At 36.8% G+C, this 22,737-nt stretch overlaps 1 protein-coding gene across 2 annotated transcripts in view; it reads right to left on the bottom strand.

Annotated features, from left to right (window-relative positions):
- Positions 1–22,737, bottom strand: part of CDH7 (cadherin 7) — a 116,472-nt gene that overhangs the window by 7,460 nt on the left and 86,275 nt on the right. For both annotated transcript variants that reach the window (XM_079109520.1, XM_079109521.1), the window contains exons 8-11: positions 12,354–12,490; positions 11,230–11,351; positions 10,467–10,584; positions 6,548–6,799 (exon numbers count right to left, since the gene is read on the bottom strand). In XM_079109520.1, coding sequence (XP_078965646.1) covers positions 6,548–6,799; positions 10,467–10,584; positions 11,230–11,351; positions 12,354–12,490 — 629 coding nt within the window. The remainder of the gene's footprint in view (positions 1–6,547; positions 6,800–10,466; positions 10,585–11,229; positions 11,352–12,353; positions 12,491–22,737) is intronic.

Below are 22,737 nucleotides of genomic sequence, written 5' to 3'. Positions count from 1 at the left end.
AAAGAAAGGCTGTGTAGCTCTTCCTACAGAGCAAGTGGATGATCTGTGAGCCTGACACTCAGACTGACAAGTAGGTGGCAGATCATGCCCTGCTTTGTGGACCATGAGAAACAAGGTGTTTTATTTAAAAATACTTGGTGCACAGGAAGTGTTTCAAGCAAAGAAATCAACCAATTTGCTTTATAAAGTGAAAAGACATTAAACATACATCCAGGGGTACTGGTTATGATAAGAAAAGGATGTCATCAGAAGTGACATCCAAGGCAAGTTCTGAAGGAGGAACTGTCCATCTATGCGCTGTGGAACCAGATTCATGCAGATTCCCAAGAACAAGGGGCCAACATTTTAACTTGCTTTTTTGAACCCACACTTTCACTTACATTCACAAGGGAAAAATGAAGACGTGAAATCGATAAAATTCAAATGAGTGACTGAGATAAATTAAATACCAACTAAAGCATTTTAAACTCATAAGAAAGAATTCTTGACAACTCTACTGAAATATTTCCTCTATTTTTAATTATAAATTTCTGATTTTTTTCCTCAAACACTTAGTCCCCTGGCTATTAAATGAAAATATAATTTAAATACTTTTAACCTATACCATATCTATTTTCCAAAGAAGTTAGAGAGAATGACTGAATATCAGAAAAATATCCTAAATACGTAGAATATTAGGAAAATATAAAATCAAGATCCAATGGAGATGCACCTGTGAATGAAAACGAAAATGAAATCAAATGTTCTTTCCCATTACTGAGTACACTGAAATCACTTATGGTTCATCCAGCAGGCATGTATGGAATGCCTTGTATGTGCAATTTATGAAATGCCATATAAGATAATAATATAATGCTCAAATCCTTGCCTTCAAAAGCAGGAGCCTAGTGGAGGAGACAGATGTGACAAACTGATAAAGCAGATAAATCATGGCTCCATTGATGCCACTTGGCTACGATGGATTCTCTAAGACTACCAAACCCCAGTGTTATGAGGCCTTTGAGAGCAACACCCTGCCTGGACTCAGAAACCAAGAAAGGAAGTTTGAAGACACAAAGGAAGGAGTCACTGTGGATTCTGGAGACTGGTAAGAGAAGCAGAAGGAGCACAGCAGACTGGAGCATGGAAAAAAGAAGAGTGAGTCTGAGAAACAGGAACACATTCAGTCTGGCTAAAGTGCACTGTGCGTGGAGAGAAGGAAGTTTGAACTGGGAGGGAGCAGTCTGCTTTTCAAGTATCTGTGATTTCAGCACTTAGATGATGAGGAGTCATGGAAATATTCTCTTAGGCTGTGATGTGTCACAATCACATTGCTCTTAGGAAGCTTTGTCTTCCCTTCTGATGGACTGAATCTGACAAGAGAATGGGGCGGTCGCCATAATTCAGGAGAGAAAAGATGGAGCCTGGATCAAATCAGGTGCACCATCAGAGCAAAGAAATGAATCCACTCAGGAACTAAAAAGTAGAACTGCGGATCGACTAACTACAGAGATAGGGTAGAGAGGAGAGGGAATGCAGGTGGATTCCACTCAGAAAAACGCATTAGTATGTGCTAACTCAGGAAAAGAAGCAGGAATGTAGGGAAATTATTCAGGATTTTATCTTTCTATTGAGATTTCTAATTTCAGTTACCCATAAGAACAAGCATAGGTAGACCTGCACCAAAAAGTTCTGAACTAGAGATTTCTAAAGCATGTGCATAAAGGAGTTCATTCTGCCCATGTCTCAAGACAGGGAAAAGTTTAATTAGGCTGAAATAATATTTTATTTCCCAACAGCAAGTATCACAAAGTTTTTCTTCTTTAAATGTGAGAGAATGATTTCATCTGAACTTGAGTTAAGGCAGATAAAAACATTCTGAGAATGATGACGAATATTTTATGCACAGAATATTTGTATGTTACATTTAGGTTTGTTAAAATATAACCTCAGATTTTTCATGAACATTTCTAAGAGCTTTCTCAAGGTCAGAAGTAATTGGATGAAAGTATAAATTAGGCGCTTGGAATTAACCACTGATCCCTATGTGAAAGGTCCCTATGTGAAACATATCAAAGATATTACTACCTGTATTCTGGCAGTGTCCAGATTTGGAATATTCAGGGACCTTTACGAATTTCCCAGAGACACACAGTTCTTTTGTATTTGAAAACACACCGAATAATCTCTGATCAAGAACATTTAGAAGGCAGTCTTGCCTGGTTTTGGATTCTGATTCTGACACTCACTCACCCTGCAAATTTGGACACATTTCCTCTAAGCTGTAGGTTTCCCATTGAAAACGTGTTATACTAATACTCTTTGCCTAGTAACATTTTATGAGAATTAAATTAGATATTGCTTATAAAGTACTTAGGCTAATGCCTCGCTCGTAGCATAAGCTCATGAAATGTCTCTCAGTCATTTCCTGTCATGCTTGTTGGGAAGAGAAACACATTCCTGCCTTCAGTTAGCCTGCTGACCGTTTCTATTTCAAGGACCACCGATTGCATTTTACTCTATCATGATCGATTATGATGAGTGAAGATCAACACTTTACGTAGTTCTGCCATTGTTCTCCTCAGTAATAAAATTTTATGTCAGTAATGTTGATCACTTACAAAATAAGGAAAAGACTTCACCGTTGAACAAAATCACAAACAACAGCCATAACAAGAGGCCAAATAGTCTCTCGTTAGCATTCAGTGGGTGAGGGAAGGAAACTGACAGGAGGCTTGAAAGTTAAATGTAAAGATACCCACAGCAGACACACCAGAAGAGCTTGAACTCCGTGTGGTGAACTGGGATTTCCTACAAACTCCTCGTTAAACCTGAGTTTATGAAGCCGGCTGGTTTAACTAATCCCAATGTGTCTGACAAGCAACGAGCTGCCAGAAATGCTACAGGACTTCAATCACCTGGAACTTAAGCTCCAAACCGGGAAAAACCAAAACTTCATTTAGTAAATTCAGTGGCACAAAGAAGCTTCCAGTGCACAGTAAGAAGCCAGCTGTAAGATTTTCCAAATGAGGCATGTGATATTTAACACCGAAATCTGTTTTAATCTGAAGCCGTTGAAATTCTTTCTCTTAAGTTTCTTAAAAACTTACTAAAGGAATAATTTAATGTGTCAGTCATTCACAGAAATTTTTTCTTTAAAGTGCTTTTAGCCTGGTGGAAAAATAACTGTATGTGTCAGCAAATAAGAATGTAACTATGATAAAAATACATAAATGAATTGGTGTTTGGTGTTACTGATGGGGCATACTTCTTACTCAAGCTCTAGAATATCAGAGCATCTTGCCAGATATTGATGAAACTTTTCTGCATTTACAATAATTGAGGCACCTGTTTGATGAATTCATCAGGAAGTGTGAATCTGGTGATTCTGTCTCCCATTCAGGTTGTACTCACTATATACAAAGGAAACCCACATTCTAATTTTTTGATTCTCTTTTTCATTTAGAGAACTCAGGAGAAAATAAATTAGAAAAAGAGGTGAGAGTAAGAGTAAGAAAGAGAAAAGTCAGAGAAAAATTCACCTATGAAGTTAGAAGAATACTAACGGAGGTGAAGACTGACATGTCCAGCTTCGGATAACAAACATGGATTTCAAATCTTATGAAAGAAAGGACTATATTTGAGTAACAATTTTTGTATCTTCAGGGTGTATCTGCTTTGCAGTTTAATCCAAAAGCAATGACTGAGAATAAGCAGACCTAGCGACTTATCCCACGATAGCTCCGACCTTGTTATATGAAATCTTGCAAATCCTCCTCCTAAGGATCCCACAATTGCCCCCTATGTGAAGTGCAGAGGTTTAGGCTGGAATCAATTTCAGAGATTCCTTCTAGTGCTAACATTCTGAGAATTTCAGTATATCACCCTGTGGTAAGGTTACAGTCACATTAATTTGTCACATACCTGGAATCCAAACTTGACACGTAGTAAAGTGTGTTTTTTAAAGTCTCCAAAAAGGCTTTTGTACTTTCATCCTTAATTGAACTTGGTGATCAAGTTCTTTCTCATCATTCCCATCTCCTCACCTTGATATTTTTCTGGGAACATTTGTTCAGAAATTTGAGTTACAAATCCTCATACCTAATGTCTAGAAATAAGATTCACACCACTTGTTGAAGTGTTGTAAAGAATGAGTCATTTGTGCACTAGAAATCAAGTGGCTGTCAGGAGGTGTACTCCATCAACACGCCCTGAGATGCACAATTTCATTGACTTCAGAGTCCGTCATGTCAAAATCCAGTCCATAATAGTGAAGACAAAACCAAAAGAGTGCACAGGCCATGATTATCCGCTCCCACCAAGTTATGAAATAAGACACAAAGAGATTATAATTCTGAGCTGGCATCTGAAGAGACTGCATCACTACAGAAATGGAAGCCCCTATTTCAAAACTGCTTTTCAGCACCATAAGGTTCTGCTTTAACGTATGTTTCATAGACTTGTAGAAATTTTTTAAAAAATGGAAATTTTTATCATTAAAAATAGAAGAGGGTTTTCTAATTAACCCTTAAGGAACATGCTCAAATTTAACAGGAAGTTGAGTCACACTTGCCTAGATTTAGAAGAAATCTCCCCAAGTCTATGTAAACACATACAGACACTAATACATACATAATACGCCTAAGTCTAAAATAGAGTAAAACTCTATTTCAGTTATTTTTAGTAATAGACTGATGATTCTTCACTAATTAGAATCTTCAAGCAACTTCAAAGTTGCTTGAACCACAAAGTCTTGAGAGAAAGTATTTAAAGTGCAGCAAGCTTCATTAGAAAGACAGCACCTCAAAAAATAGAAAGTCATGGGCTTGGTTTATAGCTCAGTTGGTAGAGTGCTTGCCTCACATGCACAAGGTGCTGGGTTCAATCCCCACTACAACCAAAAAAAAAAAAAAAAAAATTCCAGTCAACCCCCTACTGGTGAAAATTAATTTGAGAGTAGGTATCTCTTTATCTTATTCCTTGTAAGGGCAGTATATTCTGTGTTGTCTGTAACAAACTGGTCCAGTTTAAAAAGTGCTCCATGTACCACCTACTATCCTTTTTTCTTTTTCTTTTTCTGACTGCACTTCAAGTTAAAGACATTGCTATTTTAACTATGACAGGGATTTTAAAAAATCTTATGTAGCTATTCAGCTACTATAAAGTAAATCTGCAATTTTCATCTGTATTATTATGTTTTAGAACCCAGCAGAGCAATAAAATATTGTTTGCAATGACTTCTTTTTGTTGTTCAAATTTACGTCAGTGTCTTATATTCTAATCAACTTTAACTGGGAATTACTTGCCATTTCTAATTAATTTCTGAAAGTTTTTGCCACCTGTGTGAAACTCTGAGGGAAAAAAAAAAACTAGCTTAATTATTTTCTTCCAGATTTATTTGTCTAGCTGAAGTTATTAAAGATAATAACTGCCATTTTTACGAGACTGTTTGCAATGTATTAGTAACTAGGTCTTAGTTTGGTTAATAGAGTGGGGATTTTTGCTTCATCAATAACACTTAAAATAGATTGAATATTCACTGTGTGGTAGACACTCTATACTTTACATGAATTATCTCATTTAATTCTCACAACAACCTTGTGAGACTAGTTCTATTATGTTTCCCTTTTTGAATAGGAAGCTTACTATAGGGGAACTAACATACCTCTTGTGGAGAGACAAAAATAGAAGCTGGTTTTGCCCAACTCCACAAATATATATATATATATTTTTAACATTACACAATGCTACTTCCATTTTAAATGATGCTTTTATAAAAACAAGCTATACATGGATTTCATAATTGTATTAAACCCCCAAAAAACACAAAGCACCATTTCAGGGGCAATGTTAAATGTTTGTTGTCTTTGTTGTAGGAAGTGATGCTGTGAGGGAGAGTTGCTTTGGAATGAACCCATTACACAATGGCCACGTTGGATGTCTCCCAATTTTTAAAAGGATGCTGCATAATCCTTTATGCAACTGAAATTTTAATGTGAGTTATAAATCTAATTAAACCCCAAAATAAATTATTCATGAAAAGGCACAATTAAATATGCTAATAATTCTTATATTATGATATTTGAATTGCTGGAATTTCAGTCTTTTAAAGTTTGCAAATAACTTGAGAAAGCCTCTTTAAATATCATCTGAAAATAGTTGCCTATACAGACACAATTCCTAAAATAAGAACATTATCAAGACAATATAGAAAAGGTTCCTTCTGGTCTACAGTGTTTCCTCTGTGGAGTATTCTAAAGCAAACACGTGGGAGAAAGCGAATTGAAAACAAAAATATTGAAAATCATCAGTTTCTAGCACGAGGTATGTATCACCTCTGTTGTTTTGAAAATCTAATTTTTTTTTTTTTTTTTTCTGCACTATACTTTACATACAGGACCGGACAGTGCGGCCAGCTAGGGAGTGTCACTTAGTGAAACATCATTTGGTAGATATTCGAGGACGTGCTTGAACAACACTCCTAAGGGACAGAAAGGAGCAGAGCAAAGCCCCGGCGCCCGGCCCGCTGTGACCCTGCTGCAGAGCAGGCGCCGCGCACGGTACCCACCCAGCAAGGTCAGGACGCAGGCCAGGATGGCCACCAGCGCTCCGGTGCTGAGCCCGGCCGGCAGGACGTAGGCCTCGGCATTGCAGGTCTGCGCCACGCCGTCGGCATCGCAGTCGCAGACGCGGATGGTGAGCGTGTTGGTGCTGCTGAGCGACGGGGACCCACTGTCCACAATGAAGATGGGCAGGTAGTACACAGACTGCTCCTGCCTCCGGAAGCCGTTCCTCCTGGTGAGTATGGAGGCCGTGTTGTCTAGGAGAGAGAAGGAGCGCGGCTCAGAGAGACTCCTGGTGGACTCGGTCTTCCCCAGTGTAGGTCCCTGTCTGCGAGCTCGAGTGCAGACACTTAATCAGCAACTCTCAGTTCCTTTGCATAGACAGACATACTTCCCGCATGATGGTTTTAAGGCATTTCTGTTAGCCCACACATACTCTGTTATTCTACACAACTTAAAAATCTACATATAATGTCATGCACTTATCAGAGTAAACATTCGGACTTTGGGTTTTTGGGCTTGGCCTATTTCACTTAGCATGATATTTTCCAACTTCATCCAGCAAATGCCATAATTTTATTCTTCAAGCTCAACAAACCAAAGGCCGAATGTTTTCTCTGATAAGTGCATGACAACATATAATGATGGGGAGTGGCAGGGTTGGGGGAAGAGAAGAATGAAGGAACTTTGGATGGTGTAGAGGAAAATGGGGTGGGAGGGGTTGGGGACAGAAAGATACTAGAATGAAACAGACACTATTACCCTGGCAATATGTATGATTACAAGAATGGTGTGAATCTACATTGTGAACAACCATAGAAATGAAAAGTTGTACCGCATTTGTGTACAATGAATCAAAATGCAGTCTGTAAAAATAAAAAAGATTTTAATAAAAAAAAAACTACATATAAGGCATCCCTTCCAGTTGTCTAAAATTTCAAGCCATGAATTTTTAGTGCAAAGATGGAAAACTTAACAGGTTAAATATTTTCTGCAGCATTGTCATGAAGCATGGGTGAAATTTCCAATCCATCCTTTCTAAAGTTCCAAGCTTAATATGGAAAAAAAGTAAAATAAGCTACTGTGGCTTTATTAAAATTCAATATAGAATAATTTGTTGCTAACACAGAATATTGGGGGAGCATCATGATATGGTCACCCAAACTGAGAGTGACCACATCACTCGGGGATATTATATGATGGGACTGTCCTCACATAGCCATCGTGGATGTGGCCACCACCACCTGAAGTGTCATCACACAGCACAGGACTGGGCATGGATATTCAGAAGGGAAATTACTGTATCGATATTTCTACCTCCTCAAAGAGTATGTATCAAAACACGTTGTCAATGATAACATAGTCATTTGTGTTCAATTTATATTCAATATTCTATCTCATCTAAACATTGTAGTAATTATATTTAAAAAGTCATCAATATGTTTTATGACATGCTGTGATTTCTATATCAGAAATTGAGTTTTTAATTTGTTAGCAATTTCTCCAGATAAATTGTCTTAACTAATTACAGAATTTATGGGATCATCAGAATTTATAGTAACTAATAAAAAATATGAAGCAAAAGAAGGGAAATCAAGACCATAGTTTTATTCAGTGTGCACATATAGTGTGTGTGTATATATATATGTACATGTGTATATATATATGTATAAAAGTACATAGAATATGTATATAAAGACCATATAGAGAAAACATATAAGGATGTATATATAGAGAATATATATGTGTGTGTGTGTTTGTCTATATATACATTCTTCCCAAAAGTTAAATAGATATTTATCCAATGTTAATAAGAAACAACAATGGTTGGGTTGGGTACAGTGCCATTCATCTATAATCCCAGCTATTCAGGAGGCTAAGGAAGGAGGATTGCAGGTTTTAGGCTAGACTGTGTAACTAAGCAAGACCGTGAATCCAAAATGAATATAAAGGACTTAGGGATGTAACTCAGTAGTAAAGCTCCTGCTGCACTCAATCCTTAGCAGCACACACACACACACACACACACACACACACACACACATTGGTAATACTCTAGCGAAAGAGCAAGCTGATGTCCTTTCTGTTTCAAACAGCACAGAGCAGCAATCTCACCTTAGATTGCATAAAAGATATTTACTACAATTGTAGATGAAAAAAATCAAAATATTTGATTATTATATTCCAGCTTGTGGGTTTTTATATAAACAAATCTTTTATTTTAAAAGATACGGCCATAATTTTGAGATCATTTTTTAAAAATTTTGAGTATGTCTAAAAATTAAAAAATAAATAAATAAAAAGAGCTATAGGCTTAGTTTGTCCCGGGGGGTTTAATCTCTGGTAATAGGAACAAAAGAAAAATAAAAGAATTGAGATGATACTCCCTGAAAATTTAAATTGAGGGATATTATATTGTATATGTCCTTACATGCTTAACATATTAACACACAGGTCTATGAATTTGCCTCTTACTGATTGAGATGTTATCTGTGTTTATAATTCAATACAGAAACGTTTTTCAAAGTTGTTGATTTGTAATCTAATATGACACATCAAAAGCACACTTTTGCATACATACACAATTAATTAAGAAGCAGAAGCTGAAATTTCCAACATGGGAGAAGGGAACCCTCTGTTCAGCATGCTCCCCAAGATGGGAAAGAATATAAGGACTGATTTTCTCCCTATTTATCCAGATGTCTTCCTTCATGTTACAGGCTGGGGGATTCTGGGCTTGTGTAGGTAATGTGGGGACATTTTCAATTGTGTGTCATTATGGATGTTCCATAAATCCAGATATGTTTGTGCTCAAGCTGCACAAGAATTGTGGTGGCCTTGGATGAGGACACAAGGGGGATGTATTCACATTCTCCTTGTGCAGACCTTGCATTTACTGGAAGCCTCCAAACCTGAGAATGATCCTTTCCAACGATGATTAAGTCAGAGAGTTTGGGATTACACACGGAGAATGCTCTTTCTTTTATATTACTAAAGGGAAAATGGAGAGTTCTCATTAAATTGAGATTGGTATCTGGAAAATTATTATTTTCAGATTGAATTTTTGAGTCTAAGTTTGGATTTTCTGCAGTTGTGGCTTCAGGCAAAAGCCCTCATAATATCCATCTTCTGAAAGCAAGTCCTTCCAGTTAAGTCAGTACTTGACTATAAAATCTGTTTCTTACATTTCCCCCCAAAAACCCAATATATAAATTTGTAATTAGATAACAGGAAAGCATCATCACATGCCTCCTTTAAAAGTTCCTAAAATTGTGAAAATACATTATTTAGCAAAGTCAGGTGTTTGTAAAATATTTCTACAATGATACTTAGGAAATGGCTAAGAGTGATCACCTCTTAAGCAGGGAAGTATGATTTGCCATGAGAGCAAGTTCTTTTATTATTTTATGCTTTATATTACTAGCATAATTAATATATTATTATTCTTTTCATGGAATACCTTTATTTTTTATGTAAAAACAAAAGACTAACAGATGTTTTTGTTGAGAGCATTAAATCAAGGTTGCTTTAAGTGGAACTGTGTAAGATCTGATTATTTTCCCCAAGATTCAAGTTGCATCTATGCTGCAGAGTCCTCATTAAGGCAGTTAGGGGACCCTCAGTATATTAGATCATTTGGATAAAAGCATGTATACAAATAAGGAAGCACGTGTCTAAAAGAAAAGGAAGAAAAATAGATCTAACTTTTCCCCCTTGGCTTTAGGACTAAAATGATTTAAATAGCAGCTTCTCCTTCGTGGCAGCAAATCTATAGATAAAAATTACTCAAGGAGCCCATTGCCCTTTAATTAATGTCCTTGCTGTTAAAAAAAAAAAAAAAATCCACAGCTGCATTCCTGAGGGAGAAAAATCACTTGCTTAGGGAGTCTGCTGCTACCTCCACCAGCGACAATAACACCTTACCTTTGTTATCTTTCAATGAAAAATTGTGGTTATTTGTGGCATCTGTTGTTAAGCTGAAGTAAAACTGGTGTCCATTGGATGGCTCATCCTTATCAACTGCACTGATCTTCTGGATAACCTAGAAATAGAGAAGGTAAGACGGGAAGGCATACTGGTGGGCTCTGCTACATTTTCTGAGCAGTTTTACAGCTTATCATAAATGTCATCTTTCCGAAAGAACTGGGGAAACCAACAGATGTACCTGTATGAACTCAATCTAAAAAGAGCCCTGAAAAACAAATTATGGCCTTTTCAAAGTGTGTGTTTGAACTTCCTTTGTGAACCTCAGAAATGAGCTGCACCAATTGATTAGACATCCCAGTAAACATCACAAGCCACCAAATGCTATGGACACAGGAAGTGGATTGCAACTGAACTGCACTCCATTCTCAGAACTTCAAGGTTCTTAAACTCTGCCGTGTAATGTGGGAAACAGCCCAATCAAGCTTAATATGCTATATTTCTCCTTAAAGGAGCTGAAGCCCTTAACCACTGAGCAGGGCTTTTATGAAGTTTACCTTTTCTTCCTGAGGAACTGTGGTCACTCAATTAAACCAGAATTTGAAAATTCCTTTCATATTAGTTTATGCTGCACATCAAAGCATTAGTTTTGCTGAAACAAGCTGATGATATGTTATCTTAAAGCTGGAAGATTTCAAAGGCACTGCTGCTGGATGTTTCTAAAGAAACCACAAACAAGGAGCAAGGTTCTCAAGCCTCTTACCTGCCCTGGCTGGGCATTTTCGCAGACCGTGGTTTCATACTCCATGGCAAATTCAGGGGCATTGTCGTTAATGTCTAGTATGGTGATGGCCACGTAGCCTCTTCCTACCTGAGACGGATTCTCTAACAAATGAGAAAATGTGTCACCATTTACTCTGAGGGAAAAGCTGCTATTCCCCTGCTATTTTACTCAGGGAACTTCCATGAAAAACTAGCAAAAACACTTATGTTAAAAATCAAGCAAAAATAACGTGCATCTCTGAAGCATAAGTCTCAAAAGAAATTTATACTTGTAATCCTACATTCTTTAAAGGGAGTCGCAGATAATCTGATCCAAATATGTATGTGCTAATTTATGTGTGTGTATATATACCTTCAGGCATATGTGTATATATGAGTACATGCAAATGGAGTGTGTGCATATGTGTATGTGGTGTGGCTATGCATGTATGCAATGCATACTTATATGGGGTGTATGTGTATGTGTATATGTGTGCTTGTGTGTGTTTGTGTGTGTGTGTGTGTGTGTAGTACCTGAAAAGAAAACTGTCAAAAGAAGAATGGACAGCAAACCATGATATTTGATTTTCTTTGAGGCTAAAGGTTGTATTTAATTGAATATAAATTTCTATTATATACACAGTACTAAATGTACATATGCATTAATATGGATATAGTTTCTTTTCCATTTTTTTCTGATCAGGAACTAAAATTAGTTAGTTGTCAAAATGTTCAAATCTAAATCTCTTGGTTACAGATCAATTTACTAATTTCTGTAAGTTACTTCACCAATTCCCTAACAGCATAAATGAAATATATGAAATGTGACCCCAAAGCAAGAGGAACTCTGAAGGCCTATCCCTTAACAGTGTTGTCTTTTCATTAAATTTGTAAATATCAGGAAATATGTGTCCTGTTTTCATTAATACTGTATACCTGAGTAAGTGTTAGCAAATGAACCTAATGGATACATATATGTTTTACAGCTTGAAAGTTTTTTTTCTCATTTTTGGTTAATTCAATTGAGTAACTCTGATGATTCAAACTTGTGTTATAGTCTCCAGTAACCTGTCCTCCACACTCACTCCCCTCTCTCCTCAGGTAATTCTAGACATTACAACTTACGGCTCTCCATTGCAAGAACTGTGATGTTATGAATTGCATTTGTCTCTCGATCCAAAGATTTGGCAGTTGTAATAACTCCACTGTTGGCATCAATATTGAAGTATCTCTCCAAGTCTGTGTTTCTGTCAATTGAATACCTAATTGAAAAAAAAGCAAAAATTTAACATTTATGTTTGATGAGACTTTGCTAAAATTATTTCAATAATTTCATCACTAATCACTAAATCATGCTGTCTCCATGATCTGTCATGTTGGTGATATAAATCTATGCCTTGTTTAAAATTTCTCTCAGATAGCTCTTGGCTCATGCCCTGTGTGTCCTACAATATCTTTGTTCTTCTATCAGAGAGTTCAACACCACAGCATCATGTATAATCACAAGACTAATTATAAGTCATATTCCATATATGTATAATATGTCGAAATACACTCTACTGTCATTTTTATTTAAAAAGAACAAATAAAAAATTGAAAAAAAGAAAATACACACAATATTTATGTTCACAGTGGCTTTGAATGTGTTGTTATAACTTTGAATTCATTATTTCTATTATTATTGCTCTTGAAAAATATTTACAAGAGATAGTAGCACTGGCCATGGTTCTAGGTCCCTCTGGGATACAACATATATAGACATCTTGACATTTTGCACATACTTATTAATATATTTTGTTTGGAAAACACCAACCTGATCATGATTTATTTTGTGTCTCTCATCAGGGGACTTGATCAGGATGCCAAAGACATTTCAAAGTAGAATCCCTAAAATTGCATCTGCATTCTAAACATTAGTGAAAATCTACTATTTTACTTGTATTCTTATCCCATGTTACTTTTTTCCTGAAAAAAGTAGTCATTTACATATTCCCTGGCAGTCTTTCTATGTGGAAAAGACAAAAGTTCTCATTTAAAGACGAATAATTAAATAAACAAACTAAGGAAAAAAAAAAAAAAAAAACAGAAAAACACAGTTTAGGCATGATGATTAATAACAGATTCGAATAAGCTCTGAGTCATCAGACATGGGCATCTCGTTGACTTGATCTCCTTGACTGCAGTCACATGTTCCTTCCCACAATTCAGGTATATGGATTCCTATGAACACACCCACCGCTTCAGAGCTGTTACACTCGCAGTGTTATTGAAGCTCAGCCTCGGGCATGCGACTCCGTTCCCGCTCCTCCCACTCCATCACCCTGCATCCTGCATCCTGATGAAGAACTACAATTCAGTGAGGCTACCAACATCTTTTCAATACCAACGTGCTTCCTTTAATCCCTCACGTCTTTCTCTTCTTACACCCCAGGTCCTCGTTACGATTGCTCCCGCGAATGCACTTGCTGCAGCGCTAGATCTCCGGATTGGACCACTGACAGCTATTTGACATTTCTTGCTTTTTGCATCAGGAATCTGGGAGTGTGTTAGTTAGTAGGGTCAGTTTTAGCTTTTGCGTTCTCAGGGGGCTGCAGTCACGTGCTCTCTGGGGCTGCAGTCATCTGATGACCTGAATGGGGCTGGAAGATTCGTCTCCAAAGTGTCTCATTCACCTGGATGCAATGTGGGTGGCGTGGGGGACAAATGGGTGCTGGCAAGTTGGCTTCTCTTCTTGACCCGGCCTGAGCGTCCTCCGCTGATTTCGCCAGAGCAGGCAAGGCAAAACACACACTGAAGTAAAAGTCGCAGCACTTGCAAAACCTGGCCTGGAAAATAGTCCCCTGCGCCTCGCATATTTCATAGGCCACAGAGGCCACTGTGAGCCAATTTGTAAGCTCTTAGGATTTTTTTTTTCATTAAAATCTTTTTTATTTTTACAGACTGCATTTTGATTCATTGTACACAAATGGGTACAGCTTTTCATTTCTGTGGTTGTACACAATGTAGATTCACACCATCCGTGTAATCATACATGCACATAGGGTAATAGTGTCTATTTCATTCTACTATCTTTCTGTCCTCCACCCCCTTCCACCCCATTTTCCACTACACCATCCAAAGTTCCTTCATTCTTCTCTTCCCTCCACCATCCCCTCCTCATTACATATTGTCATGCACTTATCAGTGAAAACATTTAGCCTTTGTTTTTTTGGGATTGGCCCATTTCACTTAGAATAATATTTTCCAAATTCATTCATTTACCAGCAAATGCCATAATTTTATTCTTCATGGCTGAGTGGTGTTGCAAATTGGTGCAGCCACTCTGGAAAGCAGTATGGAGATTCCTCAGAAAACTTGGAATGAACCCACCATTTGAACTAGCTATCCCACTCCTCGTTTTATACCCAAAGGACTTAAAATCAGCATACTACAGTGATGCAGTCACATCTATGTTCATAGCAGCTCAATTCACAAAAGCTAGATTGTGGAGCCAAAATAGATGACCTTCAATTGATGAATGGATAAAGAAACTGTGGTATATATACACAATGGAATATTACTCTTAGGATTTTTATTCAATCATATTATGCAAAGAGATGATGTGCAGGACAGCAGTTTCTCAGCAAAGAACCAATGATGACGGTAGGTTCTTTAGTGAGTTTTACCCAGTCGTTCATCATAGCATTTTTCAAATTATTTTGAAAGTAACAAGAACACCAAAGTATGAGTCCACTAAGGAATCTTTCCAATGTTCATTACTGATGAAGGTTTTGAAGCTAGGATCCTAGAGTTATGGATTCATACATCACTTTGAACAGTTCTGAAAAGGAGTAACACAAGCTAAATTATTACTTTATCATTAATAGTAAAATAACAGGCAAATTTTGGGGGGTGTTCAGTTCTGTGAATTTTACCACATGTATGGATCATGCAGTCACCACTGAAATGAGCATGCACTACTGCCTATCACCACCAGCCCCCCTTGCGCTGTCTCTGTGTAGTTACAAACCATCCCACAGTAGTCCCTGGAGAACACCCATCAGTTCTCCATCTCTATAATTTCATCCTTTTGAGTATATCATGAAATGCAATCATATAGAATGTGACCTTTTGGGACTGACTTCTTTTAACTCAGTGTAACAACTTGGGTTCACCCAACTTTGTGCCCATGATCGTGCTATTTATTTAATTTAACTATCCATGCATTTTTAATGCTGGGTAGTATTCCATCAAATGGTTGTATGCCAGCATGTTTCCCCACTCATCTAGTGAATATTTGGGTTGGTACCAATGTGCAAACTACTGGAAGCTTTCATGTGCAAGTTTTGTTTCAACACATTTTCTTTTCCCTAGGGTGTGGGATCACTGGGTCCTGTGTTTATAGGTAACTGCCAAACTGTTTTCCAACACAGCTCTCCCATCTGTATTCCCACCAGAAATAGCTGACGGTTCTAGTTATTCATCTCACCACATGGTGCTTTGTAATTTATATTTCCTTAATGATAAATTACACTGACCACATTTTCATGTGATTATCTGCCTTATGCATATCCTCTTTTATGAAATATATGTTTAAATAGGTTGCCCATTATTAACCGAATTATTTGTTTCTATTGAAGAAAGTTCTGAGAGTTCTTTATGCATTCTTAATACAAGAACTTTGCTAGCAAAGCGATATACTTTCCCCAATACCTTGCTTGTTTTTTCATTTTCTTAAAAACATTTTAACCTTGATAAAATCATATATATATATCTGACTTTAATATAATGTATGTTGATATTTATCGTACATATTACCTCTATCAATATGTATTATGATATATAATACGCCCGACATACATTCCTGTTTTATTTTGTGTGTGTGTGTGTATTTATATATATATACACATACATTTTTCCTCATCCTCTTCCTCCCCTTCTTCTGTTATCTCTTCTTCTTCCCCTTCCTCCAAAGGATGGTGCTCTTGTTGCCATGTTTAAAAACTTTATGTCTATCCCTGTTATTATGAATATTTTCTCCTCTCTTCTAACATTTTTATTTTTCACATTTGACATTAAAAATACAACCCATCATGAGTCATGTATAGTGTAAGATGTAAAGTTAGGCCATACACACATACACTTTTTCAATTGTTATGTCATTTCCTCCAAACTATCATCTTCCACTAAATTTCCCTGCATCTTTGTCAAAAAAGTCAACCCATCATATTTAGGTGAGTTCACTTCTAGAGTATCTATTTTGTTCCATTGATGTATATTTGCACCACCTCACTTTGCAAATATCACTGTTTTTTGGTGACTGGAGCTAGAATGAATCTTGAAATCTGCTAGACTGATTTTTTTGCCATTATGCTTGTTTTTCAGAACTATCTGAACCTTCCAGATTCCGTGTATTTTCATGTAAACTTTAGGTCCAGTTTGTCTACAGCTATAAGAATAACTTCTGGGATTTTGAACATAATTTCATTTATTCTATGGATGAATTTGGGAATAACTGATCATTTTCTTGGAGTGAGTCTTCCAAACCATGAAGGGCATGTGTCTGTCTCCCAGGCTTTCCTTTGTCCTTTTTTCATGATACAGATCCTATATAGGTATGTTAAACTTGTACCTATGTATTTTATTTTTTGTAGTTGTAAATTCTAGATTCCTTTATGTCATTCATTTCTAATTGCACCATGTTAATATATAAAATACAATTTTTCATATCAACTTTGCATCCTGCAACTTTGGTAAATCCCTTCCTGTTGCAGGAGATTTTTAAAATTTTCTTGAGATTGTTTCTGAAGAAAACAATCACACCTTGGTGAATAAAGGTAGTTTTACTTCTTCCTTAAGCTGTGTATGACTTTTACTTCTTGTTCTTGCCTTATTGTACTGGCAAGGGCTTCCCATATGATAACTATAAGACCAAGTGGGCATTCTTGTGTTTGAATTGTGGGGAAAGCATTGGTTTGTTTAGTAATGATTATAATATTATTCATAATTTATTTAGATGCCATTTATTATGATGAAGACAGTGTATTATATTCCTAGTTCACTAACATTGTTTTTAATCAGAAATGAATGTTGAATTTCACCAAACATTTTTCTGTATCCATGGATTTGATCATGTGACTACTGAGCATAGTGCTGGACTCAAAAAAGTTGAGATGCCTTTCCTCTTCTATTTTCTAGAAAACACTGTGTAGACTTGATATTAATTATTCATTAAATGCTTAGTATAATTTGACTGCAAAACCAGCTGGGTTGGATTTTTTTATTTTTTCCAGAAAGTGTACATTTAATAGCATTAAATATAAATGCTATTTCAAGTTGGGTGAATTTTGAAAGTTGACCCTGTTTGATAAATCAATAGATTTAAACTGAACTGTCATATTTTCTCTAGATTGTATAATTTATGGGAGTAAAGTTGCTCATCATGTTCTCTTATCCTCCTTTTACGCTTTCAGGATCTGTAATAATATCATTTCTGTGTTAGTCAGCTTTCTGTTGCTGTGACTAAAACACCTCTCCAGAAGAGCTTAGAAGAACAAAAGTTCATTTTTGCCATGGTTTGTCCATTTCCACTGCTGTGACCCCAGGTGAGTTGGAACAGCATGGCAGAGGGTGCAGATGGGGGAAAACTCTTCAGCTCATGGTGGGAGGGAAGCAAACTGAGAGAAGGGGGTGAGATACACAATTCCCAAGGTACACCACCAGTGACCCCTTCCACTAGCCATGTTTTGCTGGCTTAGTTACTACCCAGTTAATCCATTCACATTATCAATCCAGAAAATGGATTAATTCAGTGATTATGTTACAGGTCTCTTGAGCTAATCATTTCAAATCCCTGAACATTCCTGCATCTACAAAGGAGCTTTTGGGTGACACGTCATATTAATATCATTTTTTTTCATAGTACTTATTTATCTATATTTCATATATAACATGTTACATATGTGTCATTGTTGATGTGACTTATCAATGTTTTTAGTTTATTCAGTGAATGAGCTTCTGATTTCACCGATTTATATATTTTTGATTTCTGATTTCTTATCACTGGTATTCAGAATTCATTTCTCTCACATTTATTATTTTATGACTTCATCTTGCTGTGGAATTATTTTGTTAACCTTTTTCTAGTTTTTAGACCAGATCAGGGGATGGTAGAAGAAAAATAATGGCAAACTCACCAGAAGTTTGAAGATATATTTAATAGAGTTCTTCTTTCCCAAATTGCCTCCTACTATTTGATTATCGGAGTCCTGAATAGATTTTTCTATCCAGGTTTTATAGCTATATTCATTGTGAAAGACAGAGTGGAGTGAGACTACCTAGACTAGGCTTATTTACATGTGTGTGTGTGTGTGTATATATATATATATGTACACATATACTACATATAACATGTATGCAAACAATATACACATATATAAATATATGCTTTCATGTACATTTTATCCAGTAATAGTATGATTGATGGTGATGTTTGATAATAGGAGTCTACCTATGAACTCATGTGTTTATTGAGTCAATATAAAATCTTCAGTTGTGCATTTTGTTAAATCCACTACATTTATCACTAGCATTTGTACCTTCATGAAAAAATAAACTTTCACATTCTTAAAGGCATAAGACTTTGATTTTGACATATATCTGTTTAAATGAGTTTGTGCCATTCTTCATAGGACCAAAGCCAGAAATAAAGTCTCAATTATCAGTCATCTCAAAGATCCCCACATTAGAATAAAGGGAATTAAAGTTGAGAATGCATTTAATATCTAAAATGGTTTAGATAACTATGGTTTCAATAACTATTCAACTAACAGACTATTCACTAATCATTTAGGGATACAGAAATAACCTAGACCTCTCTATGTTTTAAAAAGTATGGGAAACCAAAGCTTCTATCATTCAAATGTTTATCATCCATCATTTCTAAATAATAACCTCAGCAACTTTCAGTTATAAATTACATTATCTGTTAGTAGCTGTAATCCTCACTTAGAGCTCACTGAATAGGACAACTCTGTGTATGTGTGTATGTGTGTGTGTGTGTGTATTTACATGCATGTGTATATATTTGGGAATTTGTGACTTATTACACTGTATTATTGTCTTCATTCATTCATATATTCAGTAATTTTCCTTCAGCACCTGCAATGACACTACTTCAGTAAATCACTGCATAAACAAGTAATTTTTAAAAATAGTAACTAAATGATACCTGTTTGGAGGCATCCGTGGAGTTGCTGTGGTAAGATATAATGGAAGAAGTTAGGGAAGGTGTGAGGACTGAGGTATTGACTTGAGAAGAGATAGGAGACTTTGGCAAGACCAAGGGATGCACAGACGCCAGAACAGTACTGGTGCTTCTTACGCTTCTTAATGGCACGGCTAGGGATTGTCGGTGTTAAGGGAGTTACCCGTTTCTACCAACTCCTCTACAGACGTAAAATAGTGCAACAGAGGGATGAGGCATTATCTAATATATGAAGGTGGCTGAGAAAACAATCCCTTAGTTCAGAGAAATCATGGGCCCTTTTCAGAACAAGAAATTTAGACTATCTTTGCCTTAGAGTCTGGAAGAACAGGCTAAACCAAAACAGAAGACAGTCCTTCCAAAAATTTTTGGGAGCACACTCTTTGCAGTTCTGCAATCACTGGCCTGGACACTGAGACATGCTGTTGCCTAATTAATTGGAGGCTGAGCTGGAAGTGGTAGGACAGGTGCTTTCCTAGTCAGAAACCAAAGTTAATGTCAGTGCAAATTCTGATGTCATTAATGGTGTGTGGACTCACAAAGATGCCTCTAGCTTCTGCAGATTAATGACCTGAAATGCTCAGGCCCCTTTGGTGTGTGCTGGAATGGCCAATTAGAGAGAACGCTTTCCTAATTTTGCGGCAACGGCAGTTAAGCTGTCCTATCAACTTATTATGAGACAGCTCTGCATCTCATAACTACCTTCAAATCTGTTCCTGAAATTTTGTAAACTGCTCTATAAGGGAGCACCTTATTATGCTCATGCTCAATATATCTTAAAGCAGATTCAACAGTCTTTCCCCAAGATTATTTTTCCTCTGAGCTTTTGCATTTCCAGAATGTATTGCGTATGTAAAACATAGTTCACTTTTTCCTTGTTTCCACACATACACATATGTGGTCATGCATGGAGAGACTTCCATGTGCATGCCTAATTCCTTAATTCTTGTTAAGAGACCACTTCTCTGTTGGAGTCAGTCATGTCACCAGCCAAAAAGCTACACTTACTAGCCTCCCTTGTAGATGTGGTGTCTTCTGCCTAAGATTTTATAAATATGAAATAAGTTGTTGGGTGGAGCCTCGTTGAAAAATAAGAATGGAAGACAGTTAATAGTTTTCTTGGTATTTGAATTTTGCCCTTTTCCATTTCTCTCCTCTGGGGCATAAATATAGTGGCAAGAGATCCAGAAGGCATCTAGTAAATACAAGGTGAAAAGTGTCTGATAAAAAAGCCAAGGCCCTTATTGAGGTTTTCTGCCAAATTATCGGTCATGGAGCGCACCGCTCCAGACTTCTCAGTATGCCATTAGTATTAAGCTCTGTAGCTCCTTGCCAAGCACAGTTTCTCACTATGCAAGCTGGTGTTCTCATTGTCGTACTTCAGTATTGGACTCTGAGGTCTCTCCATTGGTAGCTGGCAGAGCCACGATTCAGAGACATGTCTGTCTGGAACATCTTTCTAGTATCCTTCCCAGGAAATGAGCCTTTCATCTCTACCACCTACAATCATCTCTTTCCCCACTTTGTTCTGCTATCTGAATTCCTAATCAATCAAACTGATGTGTTGATTGATGAATGAAAATGTGCACATCCCTGTGCTTGTGCCTTTCCTCACACTGCCACCCTGTACTAGGTTTCCTGGCTCCCAATTATTTTCACCCTATTATTGCTTGCTGACCAGCCAGTAGCATTATAGCAGCAGCCTTCAAATGACAAGGGAAGCATGCTTTCTCAGAACCACACAGGAAGTGTGATCCACAGTCTTTACCAAATGCTCCTGTGCTACACTTCTGGGGATTCAAAGGCACTAACTCCGCACACATGAAACTATTCCACCATTTGGGGCTTTTTATTCACCATTTGGATTTTGGGATTCTTGATCTACAAAAATGAGAAAAGGGCTGCAGTGATTTCACATTTCCAGATTTAACACTGTATGTTTTACGAGTCTTCACATGAGGCCTCTTCTACGGCTCAACAGCAGGAGGGCCGGGGAAGCACCTTATGCCGCTGTGTACCTTGAGTGTTCCCCACATTAGTTACCAAATGAATTCTGAGCAAATGTCTTCTACTGTCACTGAAGCTGTTTGATAAGTCATCAAATCAATTAAAATGATCTTCTTCATATCTGCAAGTATCACTCTGATCACCAGCTATTAATTTGGTGAGTGGGCTACATTAGTACAAATACCTCCTCCACACTTCAAAAATGGCAAAGAAAAATATAGTAAGTGCATCAAAATAGGAACAAGAGAAACAGCTGAATCATTTAAATGAAAATCTTCATCTATTATGAAGCTGGTGTGTGGGGGCATGCATTGGGTGTAAGTTTTGTAACAGGTTTCAGATAGGTCTCAGTGAAGTACTGGAACCATGTGTGTTAACTGTGACCATAGGTATGTTTATTTGTAGTGAAGAGAAAATAATGTTTGCCTTGGAATGATTTAGCAAGAAGTAAATTACTTCAAAATAAGCTGAACGTCTGTACATAATGATAGCAGACACCCTGTTGGCATCCTCCCCCTTTATTTTGATCAAAGCAACCCAATTTTCCTTTGGGGATTTAAGCATCAATCTCATACAGTCTTGGGTACAATCAAGATACCCAGAAGATTCTACATTATAGTTGGCCACATATATTGTGATAGACTAAAAAACTCTTCAAGAAGTATAACTCTCAAATGGAGGTCCATCAGAAAAAGATCGGGGTGATTCCTCCAATTGCTGGGTCCTGAACCCTAGATGCTGCTCATTCTTGCTACTCATATTTATAGAGGAACCTTCCTGCTCTTTTTTCCAAAAATGGAACGTTTCCTTTGATTTTATGATTTTGTCCAATTATTTCAAAAAAATTCCATTTTTATAAAGTTTACCATGAACAATTTCTGTTGATTACAATTAAAGAATGTTAACAGGACAATAGAAAATAAATAAATATGAGCAACCTAATCTTCCGACCTCATGTGTAGTTCTTGATTTACATGAAAACAGTTGCAGATTTTTCTGTCCTTTTATTAACCTGATGTTTCAATAGGTATTTTAGAACTGAAAATACATTGAGGGGCAAATCAGGAAACACCCAATTTTCAATAAATTCATTTTATGTGGAGATTTCCCAAAAGCTTACTTTAAGGTCTTTGCTGAGAGCACTGTTCTGATTCTGAACAAAACAATGAAAAAAAAAAAAAAAAAAAAAAAAAAAAAAGGGACAAATGGCCCAAATAAATTAAGCATTTCCTACTTAACACATTTGGAAAATTATCT

The sequence above is a fragment of the Sciurus vulgaris genome (genome assembly GCF_902686455.1).
Source record: "Sciurus vulgaris genome assembly, chromosome: 13".
Taxonomy (NCBI): domain Eukaryota; kingdom Metazoa; phylum Chordata; class Mammalia; order Rodentia; family Sciuridae; genus Sciurus; species Sciurus vulgaris.
Note: the sequence above shows the minus strand (reverse complement) of the source record. Positions and strands in the feature narration are given on the sequence as shown.